This window comes from Equus przewalskii, chromosome 13 (genome assembly GCF_037783145.1).
Source record: "Equus przewalskii isolate Varuska chromosome 13, EquPr2, whole genome shotgun sequence".
In the NCBI taxonomy this organism is placed as follows: Eukaryota; Metazoa; Chordata; class Mammalia; order Perissodactyla; family Equidae; genus Equus; species Equus przewalskii.
Window position 1 is genome coordinate 92,799,135 of NC_091843.1, and position 26,605 is coordinate 92,825,739.

A 26,605-nucleotide genomic window follows, 5' to 3' on the forward strand; every position below is an offset into this window, starting at 1 on the left:
GCCAACGTTACCCTGATACCAAAACCAGACAAAGACAGTAAGAAAAGAAGCTGCAGACCCTTACAAATATTGATGTAGAAATCCCCAAGAAAATACTTGTAAACCAAATTCTCTAGCATATTAAAAGGGTTATACACCATGACCAAGGGGATTTATTGCAAGAATTCAAGGGTAGTTCAATACAAGAAAATCAACCAATAATAATGCACCATATTAATAGAGTGAAGGAGCAGAACCATGTGATCGTGTTTATTGATGCAGAAAAAGCATCTGATGTAATCAGACACCCTTTCATGATCAAAGCACTCAACAGACTAGGAATGGAAAAGAACTTACTCAACTTGATACAGGGCAGTTACAAAAAACCCACATTTAACATCATATACTCAATGGTGAAAGACTTTAAAGATTCCCCCCTAAGATCAGGAACTTTTGTGCATCAAAGGACACTCACAAAAGTGAACAGACAACCTACACAATGGGAGAAAATATCTGCAAATCATGTCTGATAAAGGTCTAGTACCCAGAGTATATAAAGAACTCTTACAACTCAACAATAAAAAGACAGACAACCCAATTAAAAACTGGGCAAAGGATTTGAATAGATATTTCCCCAAAGAAAACATACGAATGGCCAATAAGCACATGAAAAGATGCTCACCATCATTAGCCACCAGAGAAATGCAAATCAAACCCACAATGAGATACCACTTCACATCCACTGGCATGGTTAAAAGAAAAAAGGGCAGAATATGGCAAGTGTTGGTAGGACGTGGAGAGATTGGAGCCCTTGTGCATTGCTGGTGGGAGTCTGCTCTTCACCCAAAGCTCACCAACGCCCAGCCCTCCCCCTCTCCTCTCCCCAGCCACCCCTGGCTCAGGACCCTGGAGAGCTCTGCGTGCACCTCTGGGGCACCCCCCTGCCCCTCCCCCAGCCCGCCCTCCTGTGTTTTGCTGCCGCCTGAGCCTGAAGCCCTGGCTCCTGCTGAGGGCTGTGGTGGTCGACCTGGTCCCCCTGGAACGGTGCCCTTCCCTTTTGGGGAAGGGGAAGCAGGAGGAATCTCTATATGACCCCGCATCCTTCCCAAGCTGCAGGAGAACCCCACCTGCAAGCGGGCGAGTGTGGGGAAGGACGCGTTGGTGGGAGAGGCCTGCGGTAATGAGGCCTGTGCAGCACAGCCCACCTGCTGGAGTTGCCCAAGCACAGGTGGGACACCATGCAGAGCAGGAGAGTGGCTTGTGTCTGCCCCGCCCCTGCCAAGGGGGAAGCTGGCTCTGACCCAAGGCACCCTAGGCTGTCACCTCCGCCCAGAAGGCTGTACCTTTGTCCAGCACAGGGCCAAAGATGGCCAGGCTGTTGTTGACAGTGGTGCAGTTCCACCGGCGGCCACGGAACTGGTGCTGGCACTCCTGGATGCTGATCTTGACGCCCTCTGCCACACTGGGCATGATCTCCACGTAGTTCCTGCAGAAGCGCAGCTGCTTGGGGACCAGGCCCGGGATGCTGGCACAGAGGATGGGCTGCGTGCCCAGGGACGAGTACTGTGGCCCAACGGCCAGGGACCTGGGGGAGGGGGACCGGGAGGTTAGTGGGGGAGCTGCCCTCGGGCCTGTGGAACAGGAGCAGGAGTCGGGCCTGCTCCAGGGAAGGCCTTCCTCGGAGGACGACAGGGCCCCATCCTTCAGGCCCTTGTGCGTGCCAGGGTGAGACGTCCCTCCGTGTGGAGGAAGCCTGTCCCCACCCCAGACCCAAGACTTCACACAGACGTCAGATGCACATGGAGTGATGGGGGGGTGGGGCCTGTCCCCACCCCAGACCCTGACTTGGCACACACATGAAACACACATGGAATGACGGGGGGCAGGGGACACGAAGCGTGTCCCCTCTCTGGACCCCAGACTTTGCACACGCATGTCAGATGTGCATGGAGTGACAGGCGGTGGGGCAGGGCCGCTCCCTGGGGTCGAGAAGGCAGCGAGCAGAACCCAGGACACAGTGTGGGGTCTCGCGGGCAGAGCTCGCCTGATCCCTCTGCGTCTCGCTCTCCTTGCCCCTGTGCGGGCCTGCTGCGAGGAATCCTCCCACCGACGGAGACACCGCCCCGTCCGGAGGCCCCTGGGAGGGGCTTCGGGGACCTGGGTGCTGTGGGAGAACGCAGGCGTGAGCCCTGATCCAGAAGCAGAGCTGGGGGTGTTTCCAGGGGGCATCGCCTGTGGGTTCTGAGTGCGCAGCTGGAGACCTGCTGGCTCTGAGCACAGAGCGGGTGCTGCCCACACGCCCTCCCCCGGGGCGCCTGGCCCCTCCTTCCTCGAGCTGGCCCATGGGTGCAGCCCCTCGGCCTGGCAGGCAGGCCCCTGCATTGGCTCCAGGAGTCCAGAGACAGACCTGTGTCCCCTTCCTCTGTTTGGGGTAAACTGAGGCAACGGCAGCTTTATCGACACCTCAGCTGAACCCCCAGCAGATCTTCCTGTTCAGCGCCTCCTCTCCCCTGTGAGGACCGAGCACCCCGAGAAGGCAGGCAGAGGTCCCTGTGTCCCCCCGCAGCCCACACTCCCGCCTCACGTGGCCCTTTGGGTCCTGCTTGAGTCCGACCTGCTCCCCCAGCCACAGAGGGAGTGGAGGAGCTGAGAACCACTGTCTCCCAGAGAAATGATCCTTCCTTCTCTGGATCTGATCAGATCCCGGTGCCTCTAAATCTTCAAAGGCCACCTCACCCTGGGCCATGAGGCCCTCGCCCTTGGCCACCCGGTGCTGCTGCTGTCTTGCTGGAATCCGGGTCTGCACACCCTACTCCCCTGGCCCGCAGGTCCCACGCCCCGGCCACAGCAGCCCCACACACTTCCTCTGTCTGCACCAGTCCCTGGCCCATGCTCCTCTCGGCCGCTCCAACCCTGCTGTGGCCGCCCCTGGAGATGGGGCGCCTCCACATCGGGAGCCACGGACCTGTGTGTCCCACCTTTCCAGGCACAGTGCCATGCTGTTCCCTCCCGGACTCCCCTCCTCCTCATCGGTCACCTCTCAGAGTTAAGCCTGTCGTCCCCAGCAGTGTCCACCCACCTTGCAGATGCCCCAGCAGAGCCTCCCCTCCCCTCCATGGGCAGCCGCCCCTGTGTCCCTGATCCTGGGGGAGGCCTGACACCCCCAGACCAGACCCTCTGCCTCCTGGGTCCCTCGAAGGTCCCCACCCTGTGTCTGACTCCTCCCTCGCACTCCCCCTTCTGTCTGTCTTCTGCTTGTCTGAATGCCTCGATGAGCCACCAACCAGCCACGACCTCGTATCAGATACCACAGGCCGGCCCTTGCCCCTGGCTGGGTCTTGTCCCAGGTCTGGCATGCAACAGTGGGGCTGGCTGGTCCTCACTCGTCTATTCTCTACTTGTGCAGTCTACTGAGGGCCAGGTGCATGGCCAGGACTGACCTCCCCAGGTTTCTCCCACGCCTGCCCCGCGGTCCAGGACCCCAAGCTTTCCAGAAAGGCCAGCTGTCTGTGCTCACCCAGTTGTGGTCTTTCCTCTCCAGGGGGCGTCCTGTGGTCTGCACCTCGCTCTCCTGCACCTGCCCTGCTCGGATGTCTGAGTGGAGACCACAGCGGCTGCCTCTGGGGGACCCTGCCCTGACCTGGATGCTCAGCTTCCTGACGGACCAGGGCAGGCCAAACAGACAGATGGCAGGACGGGAGGAAGGCTGGGCATGAGGGCTGAGGGGCCGCCCGCAGGTCAAGTTCAGCAGTCTCTGCCCTCAGGGGCACCGGCGAGTGGGCGAGAGCCAGGCCTGAGGCTGAGAAGATGGGCCAGGCAGGGAGGGGTGGAGAGGACCAGGAGACAGGCTGCATCTAAGCTGCGTGCCCCCTGCCACTCTCAGCCCATGCTGCCCACGACGGCACAGAGGGACTCCTGCCCATGAAACGACGGCAAAAGACCCCAGATCCCAGCTCTCCCTTAGAAGGTCGCCACCTCCGCTTCCTGTCCCACCTGCTCCAGCCCCTTTCTATGTCCGCTACCTGCCAAGACGACCTGACCCGGCCCAGCAATCAAGATGACCTGTCCCCGCCCATCGACCGCTCAGCCTGTGTTGACTCGTGTGCCGTGTGGATGGTTCTGCACGTCCAGGCTGAGGCCAGCAGCTGTGTCCGCCTCCTGACACCTCTCCCAGTGATCCCGTGTATTCCCACGTGCCACCTGCGCCTGGCGAGAAGCAGGTGCTGGGGGCTCTGTGCCATGGGCTCTGGGAGCACAAAGTCCTCTGGGGGGTGCACCCGCCAGGCCATGTGCCCCCCGCATGGGCACTGGCAAGATGTGACCCAGAGCCGGTAGCAAGAGGGCTGGCACGACACCATCTGGAATGGTGGAGGGACATGTGAGGGGCCCCAAGAACCAAGCACAGAGTGTCGAGGTGGCCTTGTGAGGGCAGCAGCCGGATCATCCGCGGGAGCTGGTCGGGGAGTCGGGACTCGGGTTCAGGCTCCTTGAGCGGCTTCTTGGTGCCTCCTGAAATTCACAGTCCACCTCTCCCCACTCTCTGGGTGGCCTGGCTGGTCAGCCACAGGCTCCTTCTGCCTCAGACCCAGAAAGGGCAGCCGTGGCTGGTCCTGGAGGCCATGCCAGGCCAGGGAGGTGACTGTGGGAGCCAGGGTAGGGGTTTCCCATCCACACACCTTGGAGCACCAGGAGCCCCAGTGGAAGTGCCTCAGAGGCCGGCGTGTGGGTGAGGCTGGGGACTGACTGTCCCACTTTGGCCGGGGCTGAAGGGGCTTCTGTTTGAAAGCCAGGATGAACTGGTCACTGAAAGTGAAGCTGCCTTGACAGGTTCCGGCTGCTCCATCCCATGAACTTGGCCACTTCAGTCTACCTGGCCCACATGCTGATGCCCCACATGGGCTGTGATTTGTTAAACAAACGTGGACTGTAGTTAATGACGAGCCAAATGTCCAGGGGGAAAGCGGACCGAGGTCTCCCCTGCTGTGAGAGAAGCAGACAGGTGGACAGGAGCCGGTTAGGCATGTGACAGGCTGGGCAGAGTGAACTGTGACTTGTGGGCACACAGACGTCCCTGTCCCTGTCCCCCATCTTTTCTGGCTGTTGAACATCTTCCTGATGGAACGCGGGGGACAGGTGACCGTCACGACTCTGGTCTCGGAACGTTTCTGAGGGGCTGGCTCCTGAGGCTCAGGGGGTCCCCTGCTCCTTCTCTTCTGTTGCCAGCAGCCGGGCTCCAGTGGGGACAAGGGAAGTGGGTCCGCCAGAGGAAACCCCATTCAGAGTGGACCTGCCTTCACTGGCTGAATGGGCTCGTGTGTGTGCAGTTTCAGAGCATGTGGAAAAGAGAAGGGCCATTTAGTGCAGACAGGAGGGAGGGGGACCTGGTCTGTCTGCTCCATCAGTCCCAAGGTGCTGGCCCCTGTCATTCTCGCTCTGGGTGGGGGACGAGGTGCCACCCCAGGACCCCACGGCCTCCCTCGGGGAGCACAGACATGTGCCTGCCGGGCCCTCCTCACCCCGCTTCCTGCCTGCCCACGTCCCTGCTTCCTTCACACCCCAGGCTGCGGCTCCAGGGCAGGCCGGGCGGGGACTCCCAAGTTCGCAGCTTCTCCCCAGCTTGGTCCTGGGGTGCTGAGTCAGCTCTCACCCCGCCTCCTCCCGGCCCTCCTTCCGGGCAGGCCCTGGCTCGCCACCTCCCAGAGGAGTGGAGCCAGAGAGGCCAGGGCGCCGGCCGCCAGCTCTGACTCCACTCCAGCTGCTCCAGCCTCCACCAGCCCCACCGGATCCTCTCTCACCTCTACGGTTTCCCCCTCCACTTTGGACCGGATGGCCCCCTTAGTTCCTCAAATTGCCCCGGCCCAAGGGGCCTGGGTGATGCAGACCCTGCCCAAGGAGGGCGGGGGGCTGGGGGCTCCCATCAGACTGGACAGGGATGGGTCAGTGTGAGGGAGATGAGGGGCCAAAGGGGGCCGTCAGCCCTGGATTTCCGCTGGGCCTCAAGGATAAATTGGGTCATTAAAAAAATCATAAAAATTCCAAACGGTGCCCACTAACCTTGTTGTGGGATCATTTCGCAATGTGTACACACATCACATCGTCACCTCGTACACCTTGGAGTTACACAACGCTGTGTGTCAGTTACATCTCAATAAAGACAGGAGAAACTCCACACTGACGCGCCCTGTCCCCCCAGGATACACATTTGCCTTCCGCAGAGCAGGCGGTGCCCACCGACCATCCCTAGGCCACATACCTCCTTCCTCCTGTGCTCTGCAGGGGGCAGGGTGCTCGGCCAGAGCTGGGCTGCACCGGGAGGTGGGGAGAAGCCCAGTGTGTGGGGGACCAGTCACAGCCTGAGGAGGGTCTCTTAGGGACGGAGGCAGCGAGGGGCGGGGGCCTGAATGGAGAGGTGTCGGGACATCGGGCCTGTCCTCGTCCTGGTCCTCCACGCCTCCCCACATGCTCAGAACGGAAACAGGCGGAGGTGCCAGCCGTGGGCTGGGCTCCAGCCGCATCCAGAACAGAGGAAGGAGTCCGCAGCCAGGCCGCTGAAGTTCGGCAAGCGCTGCGGTGGGTGGCCCTGCACCCCACGAGGCTCCAGTTATGGGATGTGGACTCAGGGATTGGAGCCCGCGGCCTCTCAGCCCAAAGCCAGCGGCGGAAAGAAGCGAGCTCGCCAGCCGGGAGCTGGTCTCCTTGTCTAGCCCCACGGTCGCGGTGTGCCGCGGGCGCGATGGCACCCTGTCATCTCTGCATCTGGTCGTCTGAGATGGAAGGGCCACCTTCTCCTGTGACACCGTCTCAGAACTGGATGTGGCTGCCGTCTGTCGCCTCTGTTCACAACTGGAGGCGGTGTGGTTAGTGGGGGAGGCAACTAAGACTGCATTTCCCGTCCCGGGCCCCGAGCCCCCCGACTGCTCCCGGGCTTTTGGGAGGGCACGGGGTTTGGGGGCAGGGAAGGGCTCTGCACTGGGAGGGTCGCTCTCCTGCCTCATCCACCAAGGCCCCCCTGCCCCCTGGGACCTGGCGGCGGACAGATGACGCCGCGATGTCCGCAGCGGGCTGCACGTGCGGATCGGGGCCACCGCGAGCTAACTAACCACACTGTCTGCCTCCGCAGAGCCTCCAGCCACAGCAGGAGCTGGAGCTGTGGGAGGTCCTGAGCTCTGATGGCCCTCCCAGATGGAGGGCCCGTGTTCCCGGACCAGAAAGTTCCCGGAGCCGAGAATGACCCGCTGCTGGCCTGCGAGCCTGTGGGAACTGGGTCTCCCAGCACCAGACCTGGACTCTACTGCACATCAGGCTGGGAGCACATTCCTCTCCACACTGGCCAGGAGTTTGATTCCGGCCTCCTGAGACCCTGAGCAGGGAACCCAGAAGAGCCACCCAGATGTCAGGCTGCAGAGTCCTGAGCTGACTGAAGCCACCACGTCTGGTCACTCACTGCACAGCAAAGACAGACATGCCCCTGTCCCCCTCCTCCCTCACCAGCTCCTCTCTTCTGTCTCCCAGCTGCCCAGGTGCAAAGGGCAGCGCTGGTGGGCTGGCAGCCCCTCAATGCGCAGCTTGAGGGTCCGAGCCACCGCCGTGTTCACTGGCGGCCACTGCGGCCTTCAGATAGCTCTTTGCCCCTGCTGGCCTCGTTCCCCTGGCCCTGCGTCCCGGGGCCTTTCTCCTGGGGAGGCTGGTTATTTATTCTGTCCAAGTCTCTGGCATCGCTCGGGCCTCCACCTGCCATTGGTCACTGCCCAGCTGCTGACCTGCCCACTTGCCCTGCCACCATCACCGTGTGACCCCAGTGGGGCTTATCAATGACTGTTCCCCACCCGGCCAGGCCCCCGTGTGACTCCCTCCAACCCACACAACCTGGATGGGTGGCACCCCAGGGGCCTCCTGCCCTATGGCTCAGAGGAAGACACCTGGCCAACATCCCTGGGTGGAACTGAGGGGGGACGGGGCTCTGGCACGTCAGTGCCCCCAGGGCACTGTGATGCCCTCAAACGTATAAATATCAGCACATGAGACAGCGCTTCTGAGTGCATCTCGGTCAGTTCAGGCTGTGCAACAAATGCCACAGACAGGGCCTCTTAACCAACAGACGTTTATTTCTCACGGTTCTGGATGCCGGGAAGTCCCAGATCAGGGGGCCGGCAGGGGCAGGTTGTGGTGGGGCCTCTCCCTGGCCTGGAAACAGCTACCTTCTTGCCCTGTCCGCACCCGGCAGACAAAGTCATCTCCAGCCTCTTCCTCTTCTTACAAGGGCACTAATCCCATCATGGGGGCTCCACCCTCATGACCTCATCCAAACCTAATCACTTCCCAAAGGTCCCGCCTGCTGACACCATCGCCTTGGGGTCAGGGCTTCAACATGTGACTCTGGGAGACATGCACACGCAGTCCGCGACAACATGTAAGATGCACACCCGTCAATGCACAAAATGCACGGCTGCCACTATCCCAGGCACAGAGCACGACAGGACTCCACGTGGCCCCACTACCATCACAGAATCGTCATCAAGGGCATGTGTGGTGGCCCCACCTGCCCCTGGCCTGCTTGGAACCCTTGTGCCTCAGTTTCCCCAGCCAACGTGCCAGGTGACTGGGTGAGTGCTGGGTCTTCTGAGCAGCCTGGGCAGGCGGCATGTGCACCACAGGGAAGGGTCGGACACAGGTCCAGGGGCTGACTCTGGCCCTAATTCGACGGGCCTAGCAGGGCTCTGGCGCCCACTACTGTCAAGGAGCCACGGTTTGGGGTTGCTGAGGCACATCTGGCTCCAGTCCTGGGACTCCAGAGGCCCTGCCCGCAAAGCCCCCGAGGCTTCTTCAGTCCAAGCCCTTTGGTCTGGAGGTCAGGGTTTCCCTCCGATTCCTGCTCCTGGGGGCCGAAGGCTTCTGGGGACTTCTGGCGCTGCCCTGAGAATGCAGGTTCAGTTACGGGTCTGGGAGGCTGATGCTCAGTGTCCTCGTGGGGCAGGTCAGGAGCGGGGCCCTGCCCTCCATGGCCCATGTGTCTGCACGGGGCTGAGCCTCCCACTCCCCAGCCATGTCCGAGAGCCAGCAATGAGCAAGATCATGGGGCCAGACCCCACGTCTCCCCTCCAGAGGTGGGATGATCCTAAAGAGAGCATGGTGGTGACATAAGGAGGAAGCGGGGACAGGGAGAGTCCCAGAAGCAGCTGGTTGGAAGGGGATGTCCTGGCAGGGCGCTGACTGCCGCTCCCAGGCCCCGGGAACAAACCCAGGGTCTCTGTGCTGTGCTGCCAAGAGGGGTCCTTGAGAGGGGTTGCAGGCGTGGACCCAGCCTCGGGAGCTCCCAGGAGCCCACGCTGACCTTTCACTGGGGTACAGGCAGAGAGAGGGTCCTGCCTTAGGGTCACTCACATGAAGGACAGTAGTGTCGTGGCCCGATGGTGGCCACACTCCTGCCCCCGGCCCAAATGAGCGCAGGGGTTGGGGGAGGGCAACCGTCATGAGTCCCCAATCCTATCTGTCTGGGTCTTGGGAGGTCCCGACCCCACCTTGGGGACCCCGTGTCTCTGACGTGGGAGCCAGTGCTGGTCCTGGGACCGCAGGGCACTCGGAGATGCCGAGGCCGGCCTGCCTTTGCTGGGTCCGTTTTCTTCACTCTGCACCTGGCCGCAAGACTCCCCCGTCAGGAGTTCTCCATTCCACCGCCCACCCCGTGGTGCAGGCCGTCCCAGGAGACATCCTGGTCTACCTTCAGCCATGCCCGGCCGGGGGCTTGAATTTTAACCGCCCAGCTGGACGTCACATCGGACGTCCCGCAGGCCCCTCAAAACCAGAGGGTCCCAAACTGATTGCAGCCCTGCCCCAGATCCAGCCCTCCTCCCTCTGGTCTTCACCCCAGATCCCAGCTCTGCGAGGCCCTTCTCGCAGGGCCGTCCACACAGCAGAAGGGCCAGCAGTCAGGCGAGCGCATCCACGCCACGGGTCTGAGCAGCTGCCAGCGCCTCCTCGGGTGTGAAGGTCCCAGCAGGGCAGAGACTGGCCGCGAGCCGTCAGAGGCAGAGCACAGGCTTCCCGCCGCATCCGCGATCACGTGGGCAAGACGCAGGAGCGCAGCAGGAAGCCGCTGGGTCAGTCCCAAAAGATGGCGCGTCCGTGAGTCCTGCTGTCGGCCAAGTTTACAGCAGTAACTTGCTCCCAAGGGCATCACCCTCACCCAGAACGGGCTCCTGCAGTTTGGAAAGCGGACCCCGGGCCCCGGTCCCAGCCTGTGGCCACACCCACGCCCCAGCGCTAATGGTTTTCTCCGTCCTCCTGCCCGCACTGCTCCTGCTGAGGCGCGCCCTGTCGCAGGGCCGGGATCCCCGCCGCCTTGCCAGACATCTTGCTGGGAAGGTGCGGAGGCCGCGCTGTGACGCTCTGGGAGGAGGCGGCGGGGCCCCGTGCCTAGGAACTTCACCCACGGATTTTACCCTAACTGGAGTGGGGCCTGAGGACAGGAGCCGCCCCCACAGACGGAGGCTGGGAGCGAGGGGCCGTGGTGCAGGCCCTCCTCCTGCCAGCTCCTCCGGGAGGATGCGAGCCAGAGAGGATTCACGCCTGGACCCTGCTCCCGAGGGTCCTGAGGGCGGCGGGCTCCTGGGCTTCCCTGGTTCAGCCTCTTTGCAGTAAACTCCAGCAATCGCCAGGCACCGTGCACTGTAGGGTGGCTCTGCCCGCAGTGCATGCTACTGTGGATGGGCAGGGCCTCAGCAGTTCTCAAGGAGAGAGTGGCTCTGGGCAGGGGCTCCACAAACCTGGAGCGCAGGACGGGGGCGCCAGCCCTGTGGTTCACTTGTTTCACCATTTCTGCCTCTCCCCTCCTGGGCCTCAGTTTCCCCATCTGTCAGGAGGCTGTGGGACCACATGCAATCCAAGGCTCCCGGAGGGGGAGGTGAGCAGTGCGTGCGGTGGGTCCATTGGCTCCATGACTGGGGGCACCTTCTCCCCACACGTCATCCCAGGCCACCTCCCCCAGGGAGCACCCTGCGCCCCAGCCTGCAAGCCGCTGGAGCCGTCCGCCTCCTCCCCAGCGCCCTCCTGATTCACATCTGGGCCATGAGACCCCTCAACCTGGGTGGCAAGGCCACGTCTTCCCTTGTCCTTCTCAGGCGCAGAGCTCTGCCCAGGCCTGGGGGACAAGGAGATGAGGAGGCTGTGCCGCCCTCCCTGCCTGGGAGGTCTCTGCAGACAGAGGTCCTGGTTGGTCCCGAGGGTCTCCCCATCGGTGAGAGAGAGGCCCCTGGCCCATCTCGAATTGCTGTCTGTGAGATGGGGTCTCTCCATGGCCAGAGGGAGGTTCCCATGCTCAGCCCCAGCCAAATGTGAGGGTGGCTGGCCCATTGGTCAATGGCTGCCGGGCTTGACTGGTGGGCTCCGTCCTCTCTGGATGGAGCTGTCCAGGACCCACAAGGGAGCCAGGCTCCTTGGGGGGTGCTGACCTGCCTCGAGGCTGCCCAGGTCTCACTTCCCCTTCCACCCACACTTGGGGCCCCCAGCGGGTCTGCAGCCTCCTGGCTCTCACTCTCTTCTGCCTTGAAGACCCCTCCCCAGGAGCTGGGAGGCCCACGGGGAGGGGTTCTAGGTCCCGGTCGCAGCTTGGGGGCCACCTCTTCCCTGCCCCTGCTGCAGCCGCCAGCACCCCTCCCGCCCCCCGGCCGCGCGGGATTACTGACACATACTTCAGCAAGTCCCGGCAGGCGCGGAGGCCCGTGCCCGCGGCCACGCATCTGCCGGCTCCGACGCAGCCGCACGTCTTGTCGGGGAAGGAATGTGGCCGCGCCAAAGCGCCAGACACCTCCGGGGTGTCACCTGGGGAGGCTGGGAGGGAGACCGAGGCAGTGCTGCCCTGCATCCCGCGTCCCCAGCCCAGGCATCTGACACAGCATCTGCTTTTCACAGAGAAGATCCTATTCGTTCATTCCTTCATTCCTTCGTTGGTTGTTCAGCAAAGTCTCGCCCAGCAACCTCCAGGGGTGAAGGGCCAAGAGGGGAGGAGGAAGGGCCACGGAACTCACAGTGGGGACGCAGTGCTGTGCCTGTGCCATCTCTTCGAAGGAGGCAGGGCCGGGGAGTGGGCGGCCCCCAGCCTGGCGAGGAGTGGGGACCCTGGGCCCGGCCGAGCGGCGCTGGGGGAGTGTGGGGCATGCAGGCAGGTGGGTGGCGTCAGGCATGCTGTCTGTGCAGTGGGGTCTTCTCTGCGAGGCTCTACCTGGGACCCTCCACTCAGGCAGGGCAAGTCTGACCCAACTGTTGAGCCAAATGAGCCCAAACTGCACCTGGTGGGGTTTAGGGGCCTCAACGGGAGGACGCGGGTCGGGGGTGTGGAGCGGGCCTTGTGAACCTTGACTCTCAGGTGCCGAGGCATCCACGGCCTGTCCCTTCCTTGGCCTCTGTTTCTACGCCTGTAGGGACGGGCAGCTCACTACCTCGCAAGCACCAATGTGAGGGACCCAAGCAGCCTTTCTTGCCCTGAGCGGAAATCTGCCTGCAGCCTCCCCTGGAGGCTCGAGGAAGCCCGGCCACCTCCCAGATGCGCCAAACAGCTGTGGGGTCCTCGCCCAGTGCTCCTCAACAATGGGGGCCCCAGTCCCCAACACACTCAAGAGGGAAGTACAAATTCTCACATTTGGTTCAAAAACCTGGTCAGCAAGTGCAGGGTGGTGAAGTCAGGAGGGCTGGTGGTCCCCGAGGCCAGCCCCTCTCAGGCACTGCGGGGGCTGCCTGCTGTGAGGGCTTCTCAAACCGCCTAGAGGAAGACCTGGGTTTTGGGTTTGTCTAAACTTCCAATCGATTATTATAAACCATGTAAAATGGCTGCAGGGGCGTGTGGCTGCCCAGGCATGTCCAAACACCCATTTTCAATTTCTGTTCTTAATTCTTCGTGGGCCACCGTCCAAGGATGGGCTCTGGCCTGTGGACCTCCGGGCCTGCCCTCTGTGTGCTGGCCACTCAGGTGGGACAGTGGCACCGGGTGCCCGTCCCACAGGCTGGAGATGGAAAGTGGATCTTACGGCCCCTCTCACACTGGTCCTCCTCGGCTGCTCTCACTCCTCCTGCTCTCCTGCACAGAGGACTCTAACAGGTTTACACAAATAAAACAGAAGATCATTTTTAAAAACAACAACAAGCCCAGTAAACCACTGGGCAGCCGGCCTGGGAAATGCTGCAGCCCCGGAGCCCCAGATTGGACCCCATGTGCTCGGGGCCGAGTCCGAGGGGCCAGACGGGAGGGAGAGCAAGGTCTGGGCTCTGGAGGAGGGTTATCGCAGCTTTCAAAGGATCAAGACAAGGAGACTCGATTCATGGGTTGTACAAAACAAGTTTTCTACTGTGTATGGTTCACTGGCGGGCATTTATGACATTGTGCCTCAACAAAAGCACGTCCACTGGTGGTTCTGTGGGGCAGCGCCATGCCCAGCACCCCGAGATCCTACAACACGGGGAAGTCAAACTGGTGTCTAGAGTTCTCTAGTTTTATAGGCTAGCTGCAGCCATCCCCAGCCTCAGGGGCACAGAGACAGAGAGACAGATTGACAGACACAGAGAGAGACACAGACAGACAGATGGACACAGACAGAGACGGGCAGACACATAGAGAGACAGGGATAGAGAAAACCAGAGAAAGGCAGAGATAGAGAGACAGACAGACACAGAAAGAGACACACACATACACAGACAAAGACAGACAGACATACGGACACAGAGACAGAGATAGGAAGAGAGAGACAGAGAGACAGACACAGAGAGAGAGGAAGAGACGGAGACAGAAAGACAGAGACAGAGAGACACAGACAGACAGATGGGCACAGAGAGAGAGAGACGGGCAGACACACAGAGAGACAGGGATAGAGAGAACCAAAGAAAGACAGAGATAGACAGAGAGACAGACAGACGCAGAGAGGTAGAGACAGAGAGAGGTAACAGAGAGAGAGACAGAGAGACACAGACAGACAGACAAGTGTCCTGCCCCGACACCGTGTGCGAAGCCTGGCCTCAGGGAAGGTCATGTAGAGGATGTTCTGGAAGCCCAGGGGTCGGTTGGCCTTCTCTGGGGGCCAGAAGGGGAGAGGGGCTGGACACAGGCTCTGAGCTGGCCGTCTTCGTGCGGGGCAGGGGGTTAGGGAGGAGGGTGAGGAGGCCGAGAAGGAGGGGGGACCAGGGAGAACCTCCCGCTGAGCCGGCCCAGGGGCAAGAGAAGGCTGGACATGGCCTCGTGCGAGTGCTGTTGGGGTGAGGTCCTCTCCAAGGTATGCCTCTGTGCTGCCGGGCGGCAGGAGGGGCGTCCCAGTAGGAAAGAGGGGTCCTCTCCGTGCTAGGGGAGACAGGGCAGCGGTGGCCACTTGGGGCAGTAACTCTGGTGGCAGTGCGGGTGTGAAGCCTGGGGAGGGAGGGCAAGAACGGAGGCAGGAGATGGTGGCAGGCGGCAGTGCAGCCTGGTGGGGCCTGGCTCACCGTGAGGAGCGGGAAGAAGCCAGGCTTCCTCCTGGGACCCTGGTCTTGTTCTCCAGGATCCCTGTGTCCTCCCACCCTGACGCCTGTCCTGTGTGCACAGGGGCCCTTCCGGTCTCCAGCTCTATTTTAACAAGAACCCAGCCTGTAAGGGGAGTGGGGGCCTCCCCGCTGCGGGTTTGCAGTGCGTGGCCCGGCGATGCTGGTGCTCAGCTACGCTGCGCTGTGTCAGGTGCCCCGGCCTCAGTCCCTTCTCTGGGTCCCCACTGCCACCTGTCACGTGAGGAACCCTGAACACATGCTCTCAAGAACATGTGCTCTCGGAAGGCTCCTCAGCTCTCAGCGCTCTGGTCTTAGGGCCCTCTCTGCGGCTCCCCTGGGACCTTCCCTCAGACCTCGTGAGTGGAGGACACTTCCAGGATGGTCCTGGGAGGCGGGTGGCCCTTCAAATCCCTGCAGGGTGCTGCCCCAGCGACACCTCCTCTCTCCCCCCACTCTCCCACCGAGAGCCACACCAACTTCAAAAGCCTGACTACTCTGATTGGGCTGTTTCCTCCCCCTCCAGGTGAGGAAGTCCCCTCACTTTCACTTTCATATGCGAGGTGCTGGCCACCGTGGCCGCAGCAGCAGGCACTTCATTTTGGGGAGGGAGTGAAACAGAACAACCAATTAGGCAGGCCGAGCGTGAAGGTGAGAAGTTATAAAGAGAGCCTTGCCCAGGCCGGCTGGGGCGGGGAGGGCAGGAGAAAGGAGGAGCCACCTGTGGGGAGTCCCGCCAGGGGGCCGGCACAGAAAGCCGTCCCAGTGCGGTGAAACCCCCTTCTTTCTGTGAGGCCCCTCCACTCCGCCTGTGTGGGTGGAGAGACGCATCCTTCACTGTCCAGGGCGCCTCGGGGGCAGAGAGGAGGGAGCGGAGGGAAGCCGCTCTCCACAGGGAGTCCGGGGGTGGTGCCCACCGGAGACACTTCTCAGGGAAGGGAGAGCAGCTGGGTGTCAGAACCCCACCGAGAGCGAAGTGGGGGTCAACGCATACCCTTCTTTCTGGGGCCAAATTGCTGCTCTAGATTCCTGCTTGGGTGGGTCTCCGGGCGAGGGGTGGGGGGAGACGCCCCTCCCCGCTCACCTGGAGGACCCGGTGCTCACGTCTCGGGGTCCATTCAGACCGGACGCACTTGGCCAAGGGAAAAGGTGGCACAGGGTGCGGAGCCGGGGCCACGGACTCGCAGGCCCATCAGGACAAAGCTCCCAGGCACGAGGTAGCCAGGAGGCTGGTGACAGGGCCCGTCTTTACGGGAGGAGCGCGGGGGCGAGGGCGCTTCCTCCCGCGCCCAGGAACGCTGCGGCGCGTTCTAATTAGAAGCCTGTGCGGAGCGGGCGGCCGCGGGGCTCTCGGACGCGCTCGCCTTGGCTCTCACGGCCGGCGGGGACACGGACGCCCGCCCTGCGTCCCGAGGCACGCCCGTCGCAGCCCGCGCTCGGGAAGGCGGCCGGGCGCTGCAGGTATCACGCGGTGCCAGGCGCGCGGTGCCAGGGCGCGGGGGTTCCCGAAGTGCGTCCCCGCCGCCCCGCCACCTCTCCCAGGCCCTGGCCCCACCCGGACCGCCCTCCCGCCCCGCTGCGCCTGGATCCGCGCCCCCACCCCCGGCGCCCCCGCTCCTGAACCATCTCGAAGTGAAAAATTATTATCGGATTAGATGTACTTCGACTTGCTCGGTCTCCCCCCTTCCCCTCGGCGTAATTATTATAATTCCAGGCAAGCCGTCGGAGAGAGTTCCTGGGAGTGTGTGTGTGTGTGTGCGCGCGCGCGCATGTGGGGACGCTTCTCTCCAACTCTGAGTCTCCTCCAGTCGCGCGCCCCGGCCCCTCGGCGCCCGCGTCCCCTGCGGTTGTATCCGCCGAATCTTGGGCATCTCGGATCATCCCCGCGCCGTGGGGGCTTGGGGTGACCCCGGCCTGTGGGGGCTCTGCCGAATTACATGCCCCGGAGGGAGGGTAACCCTGAGCCTCTCTCCCCATGACATGTGCAGTAGGACCTCGGGACCTTTTCCTTGGTTATCTGAACCTCTATTGCCAGATTTAGGAGATCTCCCCAGAATGCGCCTTGTTTGCGGCGGAGGACCGAACGCCTCTGCCCTCAGGTGTGGGCTCCCGGGGCCTCTCACTCAGGGGCCCTCAAACGCAGTGCTCTCTCCCTCCTCACCTCTCGAGCAGCCCCTCCTCGCCAGTGCGGTCCAGGCAGGGGCTCCGCAGAGAGGGTCGCTGGGGACACCAGGGCCGGACAGCGGCGGGAGGCGCGGAGGGCGGGGTTCTGGCCCCAGTGCGCCGCCACTCCCGGCCGGTCCCCGCTGTCTTTACGTAACTGCGCTACCCCGAGCTGTTCGGTCTTGTCTCACTGACTTTGTTTTAAGGTGTGTGTGAGAGAGAAAGAGAGAGACGGTCCTTACGGAAAGTCTCTGGCGGATCTCGCGCTCCCCGCTTCTCTTGGCCTCGGGCTGCCCGGGCGTTCGTGCCATCTGTGCGGACCCTCTTCCCGCCTCTCTCCAGCCCACTGCCCGCCCTGTCCGACGCCAGGGGCCCCTCGAGGCCGAGGGGATCAGTGTCCCCGGAAGCTCCGCCACCCGCGTCCCAGCCCCGGCCCGAACAAGTCGAAGGTGGCCGCCAAGGAAAACAACCCGCCCGCGGCCCGCGGAGCCGAGGGCACAGGGCGCGGGCTCCGGGCCACCGCGGGGCCCTGCCCGAGGGGATGGCGGCGGGGCCGCACCGAGGCCGGGGCGAACCCTGGGAAGGCTCACTCACCACCAGATCGGGTAGCTGCCCAGCGCCTGCTTCAGGCCGCAGAGGAATAAGAAGTATCCGAGCGGGGCCATCGCCGGGCGGGAGGGCGCGGAGGGCCGGGAGTCCGCCCGAGAGCGCGGGCGCCGGCGCGGGCCGGGCCCTGGGAGCTGGCGGGCGGCGGCGCTGGGCCCTCCTGCGGCCGCGGGGTGCACGCGTGTGCGCGGGTGCGCGGGCTCCGAGGGCGGCGCTGCGCCAGGTGGGCCGGCGGCCGGGCAGCGGGCCGGGGCCCGGGGCGGCGCGGGACGGCGGGGGCGGGGCAGCGCCGCGGGGGGCGCCCGCCGGGACCGGGGCCGGGGCGGGGCGGGCAGGGGGCGGGCGGGGCCCTGGGAGCTGGCGCGGCGGCGGCGCCAGCCCCTCCCGTGGCCGCGGGGTGCGCGGGGTGCGCGGGGTGCGCGAGGTGCGGTGGCGCGGTGGCTCCAAGGGCTGCGCTGTGCCAGATGGGCGGCTGGCCGGGCTGGGACCCGGGACGGCGTGGTGGGCAGGCGTCCCCTCTGAGCTCCCGGGCCGCGCCCCCCCGGGATTCCTGGGCCCCGCCTTGGGTTTGGAGACCCGCGCGCCCGGCGCTCACCGTGGGAAGCGCTGCCCCGCTCTCGCTCCTGCTCCTGCTCCGTCGTGCGCTCTGTCCCTGGCCCTGATGGCGGCCAAACTGCGGCTCCCTTTTGTCCATCTCTTTGCCGGGGATCCCTACGTCTGAGGCCAGCCCCTCCAGCCGCGCCTTGCTGGTCCCCTGGGAACTGGGCTGCCTGCGCGGCTCGGCCGAGGGAGAGCGGCGGGATGGGGGCGGCCTACCCCGGGGACCTGGGCTGGATGCGCATCCAGGGTGCAGCTGCGTGTCTGAAGGTCAGGACTAGGAAACAGTGGGCTGTCTGGGCCCCAGGTGTTGGCGCCTCCACGTTTCCCCACAACCACCGGGAAAGTGAAGGGGGCAGTCCTGGGCGCTGCAGGGCACAAGGATAGTGCGGCTGCTGCACCCTCCCTCTGGGACCCCTGACAGCAGGTCTGCCCAGGGCTGCTAGCCTCTTCAGCCAGAAGGCATTTCTGACGCCCGTGGGTAAGCCTCATGGTCCAGTTGATGGGGAAAGGGAGGACCAGAGAGGGAAAGGCACTGATCCAAGGTCATAGGGAGTGGCTGGCCAGTTCTCCAGCTCCCGTCCTGCTGGAAGCCCTATTTACATATTCATCTGTAGCCCAGGGAGACGCCAGGGGGTTTCATTTGGGGAGGGGAAGACCAAGCTGGGAAGTCTCCCCAGCTTCCCCGGGGGCACCTGATAACAGCAGCAGGTGAGAGGCCTGTGCTGGCCTCCAGCCCCGCAGGAGCCTGACCGGTCAGTCTCAAGGACGCCTCGAGGTGAGCTCAGCAGGAATTCAGGCTGCTGTTTTGGAATCGAGGGGAGCAGAACTGTGGCTAGAAATCCCAACTCCGGGCTCTTCTATGGTGACTTTGCGTATGGACCATCTGCTCCCCCACAGCCACTGAGCCATTCCTCACCGTGTGGCCTGCAGGGTGTGGGCCCCGCGGAGAGGCCACAGGAAAGGCACGTGGCCACTTCTCGGGTGGCTCAGCGTCCCTCCAGGTTTAGCACTGGCTGGAGAACCAGAGGCAGGCCACATCCCAGGGCATGCTTTCCCCCCTCGGTTTCGCCATCTGCAAGGGGAGCTGTGGGGCCTGAGGACGCTGGCCTCAGGGGGCACCTGGTGACCGCACCAGAGCCCCTTCCCGGGTATGGAGTGAGAGCCATTCTCTTTCAAGGAACGTCCACTTTCCTCCACACCGCTGCTGGGATCCAGCTAAGTCTACGCATGCCCAGGCCCTCTACCCCTCCTCTGAGTCACTGCGCCCCCACCTGCAGAGGGAGGGATCCTGGAATGAGGTGGGGTGGGTGGAAGGGGGCTGGCTCGTCCTCCTCTGGACTTCCCCTCTCTCTCAGTGAAAATCCCACCCAATTATCGCATTACTGGGACCTGGGCTGTGGGATGGGGTGGGGGCTGAGCCCGAGGCGGCAGGCTCCCACCTCTGCCTCCTCAGCTGTAGGGCCTGGGGATTAGAACGTGATGGGGAGCCCCCAGAGGCTGCTGGCTCTGCACACACAGAGGGGGTGGCCGTGCCCACCAGGAGGATGGCTGTCCCGCCAGCACGGGCTCTGCACAGAAGGGAGTGGGTGGCTCTGTCCCCTTGGTCTCTCCCCTGCCCTCACCTGCCAGGCCCCTCTCAGCCCCCTTTGCTGCTTGCTCATCCTCTTCAGCCCCCGCACTCTGCTGTGCCAGGCGGTGGAGAGGGGAGAGTGAGCTGGGCACCCTGAGTTCCTGCAGGGAGAGAGGGAGAGCTGAGCCCTGCCCGAGTCTGTGCCCAGGTGAGGGCTCCCAGCTCTGGGGGGTTCCCTGAAGATGTGCCTCGCAGAGTGCCTTCCTTCGGGAGAGCTGCAGCCAGGGTGAGCTGTGCGGTGGCCGCGCTGGCCTGGGGGCTCCGGACCTGGCCCTTTCCACATGCTGGTCTTGGAGGGGGCTCTTCCTTCGCCTCCACCTGCAGTCTTTGTGAGCCTTGGCCCCTAAAAGCCCACAGGGGTGCAGAGAGGAAGGGCAGCAGGCACCCCCAGATGGCAGGCAGGGCCTTGGAGGAAGGCTGGCGTGGTGGGATTGCTGCCTGAGTCCGTCCGATGGTGGGGGCGCCAGCCCTCCACAGACCCCTTGAGGCTCACATAGTGGTTTGGGGGAGAATGGGAGTCCTCCCCCATTTTTCTGGGCGCCATTGAAGCCCCGGAGTCTGTTTCCTGCAAGCCCAGGAGCACGGGGCCGTGGGGGCCGTCCAGACTGGTCTGCAGAGAGTGCAGGTGCAGGAGGGGGATGTTCCTACCCGAGCCACAGCCGAGGGGGTGGGGTCCTTTCCTGCTCCCTGACTTTCGCCTGGAAATTCTGCACCTGACTGAGGATGAGGTGAACCCCGTGGCCTGTCTTCACTCTCTGCCACTGTTCACCAGGTGCCCCCTGGGCCGTGGCTCCCTCCCTGTGGGCACTGCTGAAGGTGAGGGCGCCCTCCTGGCAGCGCCCTCTGCTGTCAGTCAGAGGGAGCGTCCCTGACCCGCCCAGGGCCACAGGTCTGACTCCACACTCCCTGTTTATGGATGACCCTGGAGGAAGGGTCCTTTTTTCACCCCATTGTAGGCTGCCCGACTCCCCGAGGGGCCGAGATCCTTCCAGAATAGGGAGACCAGATGGCAGGGCAGTTTGCTTTCTGAGGTAGTGAGCTCCCCGTCTGTGGCAGTGTTTGAATCCCTGAGTGGCAGGTACCAGGTAGCGGCCCCTCCTGTACTGGGGAGGAGGAACCAGGCTTTCAGACACTGATCACCCAACAGTTGCTTCTCCTTTTCCAGGAAGTTGAGGGGTGGCAGGAAAGAGTCTGGCAGCCAGTGGCTGGAGGCCAGGGAGCCATGGCTGCAACCTCAGAGGGGCTGTGAGCAGAAGGATAGGGTCCAGGGTCAGAAGAGGGGTGTTCTTCCTGACCCCCGCCATTTGGTCCTAGGCCCCTTCTGGAAGGTTCCCTGACCCACCACGGGAGTCACTCCGGGGACACCTGCTCCTCAGGATGGGCTGTCTACACTCGGAGTGCAGACTTTCCATCCACGCTCAGTCAGTTTTCACAGCACCCCAGGCCAGAAGAAATGCCTGATTGGTTTGTTTAGCAAGGAATTAGGTCCAAACAATGTAATAATTAGTAGCTCTTTGAAAAAAAATTCTCATAAGTTAAAAGAAAGGCTTGCAGTTTTTATTTCGTTCTCACATAGCCACAGTTGCTCCCCAGGGAGCCTGCGGTGCGGCCCACGGGCTGCTGCTCCGCGGAGACGTTCACACTGCTTTTATCACAGCGACAGCCAGAGTCGCAGCCTCAGGAACACAGGCAACTTCCAGAGGAGTGTGGCCCCGTCGCAGCTGGGATGGAACCTCCCGGAGCCAGGGGGCGCCTGTCCTACGGAGAACGGCGAAGCTGCATCTCCCTCGAACGTTGAACATCGCGCAGGCCCTGGGAATGTGCTGTGGCGCCCCAGGGTGCCTCGGCACACAGTTCAAGAACTGTGGCTCTAACGGGAGTAGCTGGGATGGGCTCCGCTACGAGGGTCATCTTGGATTTTCTGCTTCCCCTGTCCCTCAGCCCCGGAGGGCCTCGCACCAGCTCTGGGGTTCGGTCTCCCTGAGACTTGTGTCCCTGTGGGCACGTGTTTCCCACGAGGGGAGGTTCTTCCCAGCTCCAAACACCGGGGTGGGACTTGGATTCGAGGCCGTGTGAGGAAGCTGTGCACGTGGAGACCAGCCAGGGCCAGGAGGCAGGTGTGCGTGGGGCGTGTGCCTGCAGGACCGTGCCTGGTCTGCGTGCTCGTCTTTCTGAGTGGCCCCCGTGGACACAGGGTGACACACCTGGTGGGCCGGTTCCCTGCCCTCTGGGTCCCTAGAGAGAGCCTACAGGGGTTTGGGGCAGCCCCTCTGGGAAGGGGTCCGTCTGTCCCTCATGGGTTTTCCCCACTCCTGGCTGCCTCTTCCAAATCCCCCAGAGTCCCATTTCAGTTTTGATCGAGGCTCCGATCAGGCTCTGTGGAAGTGACTGGAACCTGCGGTCAGCCCCTCCCTACATAGAGAAAGTAGGCTCAGGGTGACTGACAGAGAGCCAGGGTTAATGGTGGAAGCCCCAGGGACGCTCCACGCCTTGTGGGACATTGACTTGGGGATCACACATGCCCAGCCTGCGCCTCTGGATGTCACATGGGTGGCTGCCCTCAAAGGCTCATGGAACGAAACTCCCCCATAACCTGGGTTCCCGTGTGCACAGGGCGCTGTAGCTTTAGCTCACGTGTCTGTCTCTGTTGGCACTGGGCCTTCTGTCCCCCAGCTCCAAGGCCCCCTCTCTCCATCTGGGACATGGCTATGTGGGAGGCGTGGCCGATCCTAGTCTTGTCACAAGTTGCATTATTCTTGAGTCCACTCTCCTGGGATGGACAGAGGAGGCCTTGTGACATGGGGACTGCAGATCTCTGCACCGGGGAGAACGGATGGAATTCATGGAAGCAGGCCACCAAGTTCCAACTCTGGATTCTGCTCGGAGGAATGAATGAGCTCGTGAAATGCTGGTATCACCCAGCCAGAGTCCCGGGACCCAGAGCAGCTGGATGAGAAGGCCGTCAGATCTCGGTGCCAGGGATTCTCAAAGCCAGGAGCACAGACCGAGGGGCTCAGAACCACAAGAAAGCAAAATTTGGGGACAGACATCAGCACCGTGGGGTTCTGGGGTCCCAGACCCTCACCAAGACCATTAAAACTGTGGGCGTCCTGGTATCCTGGCTCTGGGGCCTCGCTCTCCTGTGAAATGTGGTGTCAGCCCAGCCTTTCCATCTGACGTGCTAAGTTTTGTGACAGCCACCCAGTTAGGCCTTTGGTGCCGCAGCTCTCCTTCTGGGCCAACAGGCCACGTGTGGAGATGCTGAGTGAGGGGGCACAGACAGGACACCTGGGCCACTCCTGGGTCCCACTCCTGCTGGCAGTGCCTGTCTGGGCTTGGCTGTGGGTGGAGCGAGCCCTCCGGCCTGAGTGCAGTGACCCTCCGCCTGGTGACAGGTGACCGCAGCCCTGCCTAGTCTGCATTAGGCACAGTGGGCGATCTGCTTGATCCCAAGGTGGCTAGAGATGTTGAGTTAGCATCCTCAGGGCAGGAGTCAGGGCTGAGGCCCGGGGGCAACAAGAGTGAGATGTGTGGGGCTGGCGTTTGGAGGGTTGGGGTCTGGGTGGCTCCCGGGTGGGGTCCCTCCCACTGTCCTGCCCCCAGGCTCACAGCCTCTGATGCCCTCTGCGCTCAAGACTCCCCTCTCCTTGGTACACTGCATCCCCAGCATCTCCTCCAGAGCATCCCTTGGTGCTGGTGGGGGAAGGGTGCACCTGCTGGCTTCCAGCTCCCAAGGCTGAAGAAGGTGGCAGTGTTGCATTCCCACACCTCTATGCTGGGCGCCGTGGGCAAGGGTGGGCGAGATGGCATCCCAGGAGGGTGTGAGCAGGGCGGGACAGGGTCTCGCTGGCTATTCTCGTCCCCTCTTGTTCTTCTCTGGCTCCGATGACACTTGACAACGTGTTTCCTAGAGGCATCAGCCCCTGGGTGGACCTCAGCCCCTGGGTGGGCCTCAGCCCTTCCTCCCTGCTTGTGGGGCCTCCCTGCCTGGCATCAGCACTTCCCCACACACCTCCAGGAGCCCAGCCTGGCTCTGTGTCAGCTCCTTCTTTCTCTGCACAGCTCCGCCCCTCACTCTCAATAGGCATCTCTCCTCTCTCGTTTCCTCGAGGGAGATCGAGACCATCAGCGTCCCCGTTACAACCTGCAGTGGGGCCTTCATCTCTCCTGCCTCAGAGGATGAGATTTCCTTGCAACGCACTTGTTCCCTTTCTTTCTGGACTCAGCAGCCCTCCCCTTTCTCTCCTAACCCTTCCACCTGCACTCTAGACCAGCTCCTTCCTCTTAGTCTAGAAGGTAGGTGCTATTTTAAATGGTATTGTTTCTTTCAGTTTCCATTATTTGGGGCTAGTATGTAGAAATACCATTGGTTTTAGTAGATTGATCTTGTAGCCTTCATCAACTCACTTGTTAGTTCTGGGATTTTTTTCCATTAGTTTCTGTAGGAGTTTCTACATAGACAATTGTGTCATAAAGATGGTTTTACATCTTCCTTTCAATTCTGGATAACTTTTATTTCTTTCTCTTGCCTTATTTCATTGGCTGGAAACTCCAGGACAATGTTAAATAAAAGTGGTGAGAGTGGATATCCGTGCCTTGTTCTTGATATTGGGGGACAGGCATGCAGTGCTTCATTTAAGCATGAGCTCAGCTGTAGGGTTTACACCTTTTATCAGGTTGAAGAAGCCCCTTGTATTCCTAGTTTGCTGAGAGTTTTTATCCGAATGTCAACTTGTCAAGTGATTTTCCTGCATCTATTGAGACAAATTACATGGTTTTTATTTTTTAGTTTGTTGATCTACTGAATTACATTAATTCATGTTCAGATATCAAACCAACCTTGCATTCCTGGGATAAATCCCACTTGGTCATGATGTATTGCCCTCTTTATATATTGTTGAATTGTGTATGCTAAACTTAGTTGAGAATTTTCGCGCCTATGTTCATGAGGGATATTGGTCTGGAATTTTCTTTTCTGATAATATTTTTGTCTGATTCTGGCATCAGGATAATTCTGGCCTTTAATTTTCTACATGAGCCTGTGGAGAATTGTTATTATTTCTGTCTTGAATGTTTGGTAGAATTCACCAATGAAGCCATCTGGGCCTAAAGTTTTCTTAGAAGTTGTCTATAGGAAGGTTGTAACTGTACACTCAATTTTTTAAATAGATGTAGGGCTATTTGGGTTATCTATTTCTTGTGAGCTTTGATAGTGTATGTTTTTCAAGGAATTTGTTCATTTCATAGAAGTTGTTGAATTTATTAGCATATATACGTCTCTAATATTCCTTTTTATTATTTATTTATTTATTTATTTATTGGTGAGGAAGATTCGCCCTGAGCTGACATCTGTGCCAGGCTTCCTTTATTTGGCATGTGGGCTACCTTCACAGCAGGGCTAATGAGTGGAGTAGGTCCGTGCCCGGGATCCAAACCCATAAACCTGGGCCGCTGAAGTGCAGTGTGCGGAACTTTAACCACTCGGCCGCAGGGCCAGCCCCTCCCTTTTATTTTCTAATAGCTGTCGAATCTGTAGGGACATCACCTTTCTAATACTTGACGTTATTAATTTATGCTCTCTTTTTCCTGTACAGTCTGGAAAGACTAATCTTTTCAAAGACCCTGTGGTTTAACCTGCCTGTGGTCTTCCCTTCCTGAACGTCTGTGGATTCTGGAATTGCTTAGCCTCCACAAGCTCATAAGGCAGCTCATAATAAACCTGCGTCCTCCTTCAGGGACTCGAATCCCACGTGTATTAGGCTGCTTGAAGTTTTCTCACAGCTCACTGATTCTGTTTCTATTTTCGGTCTTTTCTTCCATGCTATGTTTTCAAGTTCACCAGTCTTGTCCCCTGCCATATCTAGTTGCTGTTAATCCCATCCAGTGTTTGTGTCATCTTTGGGAGTGTGGCTGCCTTAGTATGTTCTTTGTCCCTGGTAACTTGCTCAGCTTCCCTCTGCCTTCACAGACACGTGGGATCCCCACAATCACGGTGCTGATGTGCTTGTCAGCTGATTTTCTCATCTGTGGCATCTGTGTCTATGTCCATTGCTTGATTCATTCTCCTTGTTAAGGGTCGTATTTTTTTGCTTACTTGCATGTAACGGTAATTTTCGACTGAATGCCAGACGTCATGAATTTCACCTTATTTGGCTGAATACTTTCGTATCCTCATACACATTCTTCACTTTTATTCCGGAATACAGTTGAGTTACTTGGAAGCAGGTTAATTCTTGTGAGACTTTCTTGTAAGCTTTAGTTTGGCAGGATGCGAGCAGCATCTGGTCTAGGGCTAATTTTCCCCAGTGCTGAAGCAATGGCCTTCTGAAGACTCCATTTGGTGTCCTCTGAATTGCGAGGCTTTTCCACTCTGGCTGTGGGGATGTGAACCGTGTGAGCCCTGTGAATTGTTCCCCTAATTCTTCAGGCTGCTCTTTCCCTGGCCTTGAGTGGCTTCATCACGTGCACGCGCTGACCTGTTCTCACAGGCAGCTTGAGGGAGCCCGCTGCCAATCTCCAGAGCTCTCCCTGCAGTTCTCTCCCCTCTGGTGCCCTGTCCGGTGAACTCCAGCCATTCTGGATCCCTAGACTCCCGACCTGTCCCCTCAGCTCAGGAAGATCCCGGCCCCCCGAGTGTGGCTCCCTGCTGCAGTGTGGATGCTCTCCAGATGGTTGGCTGGGCAACTGTGGAGCTTGCCTCGCTCGCTCCCCTCTTACAGAGATCCCATCCTGCACTGTTCCACACTCACTATCTGTGGTTTCTTGTGTTTTGCCCGTCTCTTTTCTACTCTTTGTTGTTGTTTTAGGGAAGAAGGTAAATCTGTTCCCTGTTACTCAAACATCCTGATGTCACTCATTTTAATTTCAGTTCTGCTAGTTGGTGTGCAGTGGTAGCTCATCATGCTTTTCATTTGCATTCTTCAATGACATTTCTGTATCCCCTTACTTTGAAGTGTCTTTCGCATTGTTTCATGGAGATGTTTGCCTCTTTATGTTTGATTTGTAGGAGTTCTTTATATATCCTGGATGCAAGTCCTTTGTCAGATGTGTGTACTGCGGACATTTTTCTCTTAGTCTGATGCCTTGCATTTTTATTTTCTTAATAAAGTTTTTTGTTGAACCAAAGTTTTC

At 60.7% G+C, this 26,605-nt stretch overlaps 1 protein-coding gene across 3 annotated transcripts in view; it reads right to left on the bottom strand.

Moving 5' to 3' along the window:
* WNT3A (Wnt family member 3A) overlaps positions 1-17,495 on the bottom strand; it is a 42,011-nt gene extending 24,516 nt beyond the window's left edge. For 2 of the 3 annotated variants that reach the window (XM_070571712.1, XM_070571714.1), the window contains exons 1-2: positions 17,233-17,441; positions 1,323-1,564 (exon numbers count right to left, since the gene is read on the bottom strand). In XM_070571712.1, coding sequence (XP_070427813.1) covers positions 1,323-1,564; positions 17,233-17,303 — 313 coding nt within the window. In that variant the 5' untranslated portion in view covers positions 17,304-17,441. Of the gene's footprint in view, positions 1-1,322; positions 1,565-17,232 lie in introns of all 3 variants that reach the window. The other variant, XM_070571715.1, reaches the window with a different exon arrangement.
* Between the last annotated feature and the right edge of the window lie 9,110 nt (positions 17,496-26,605).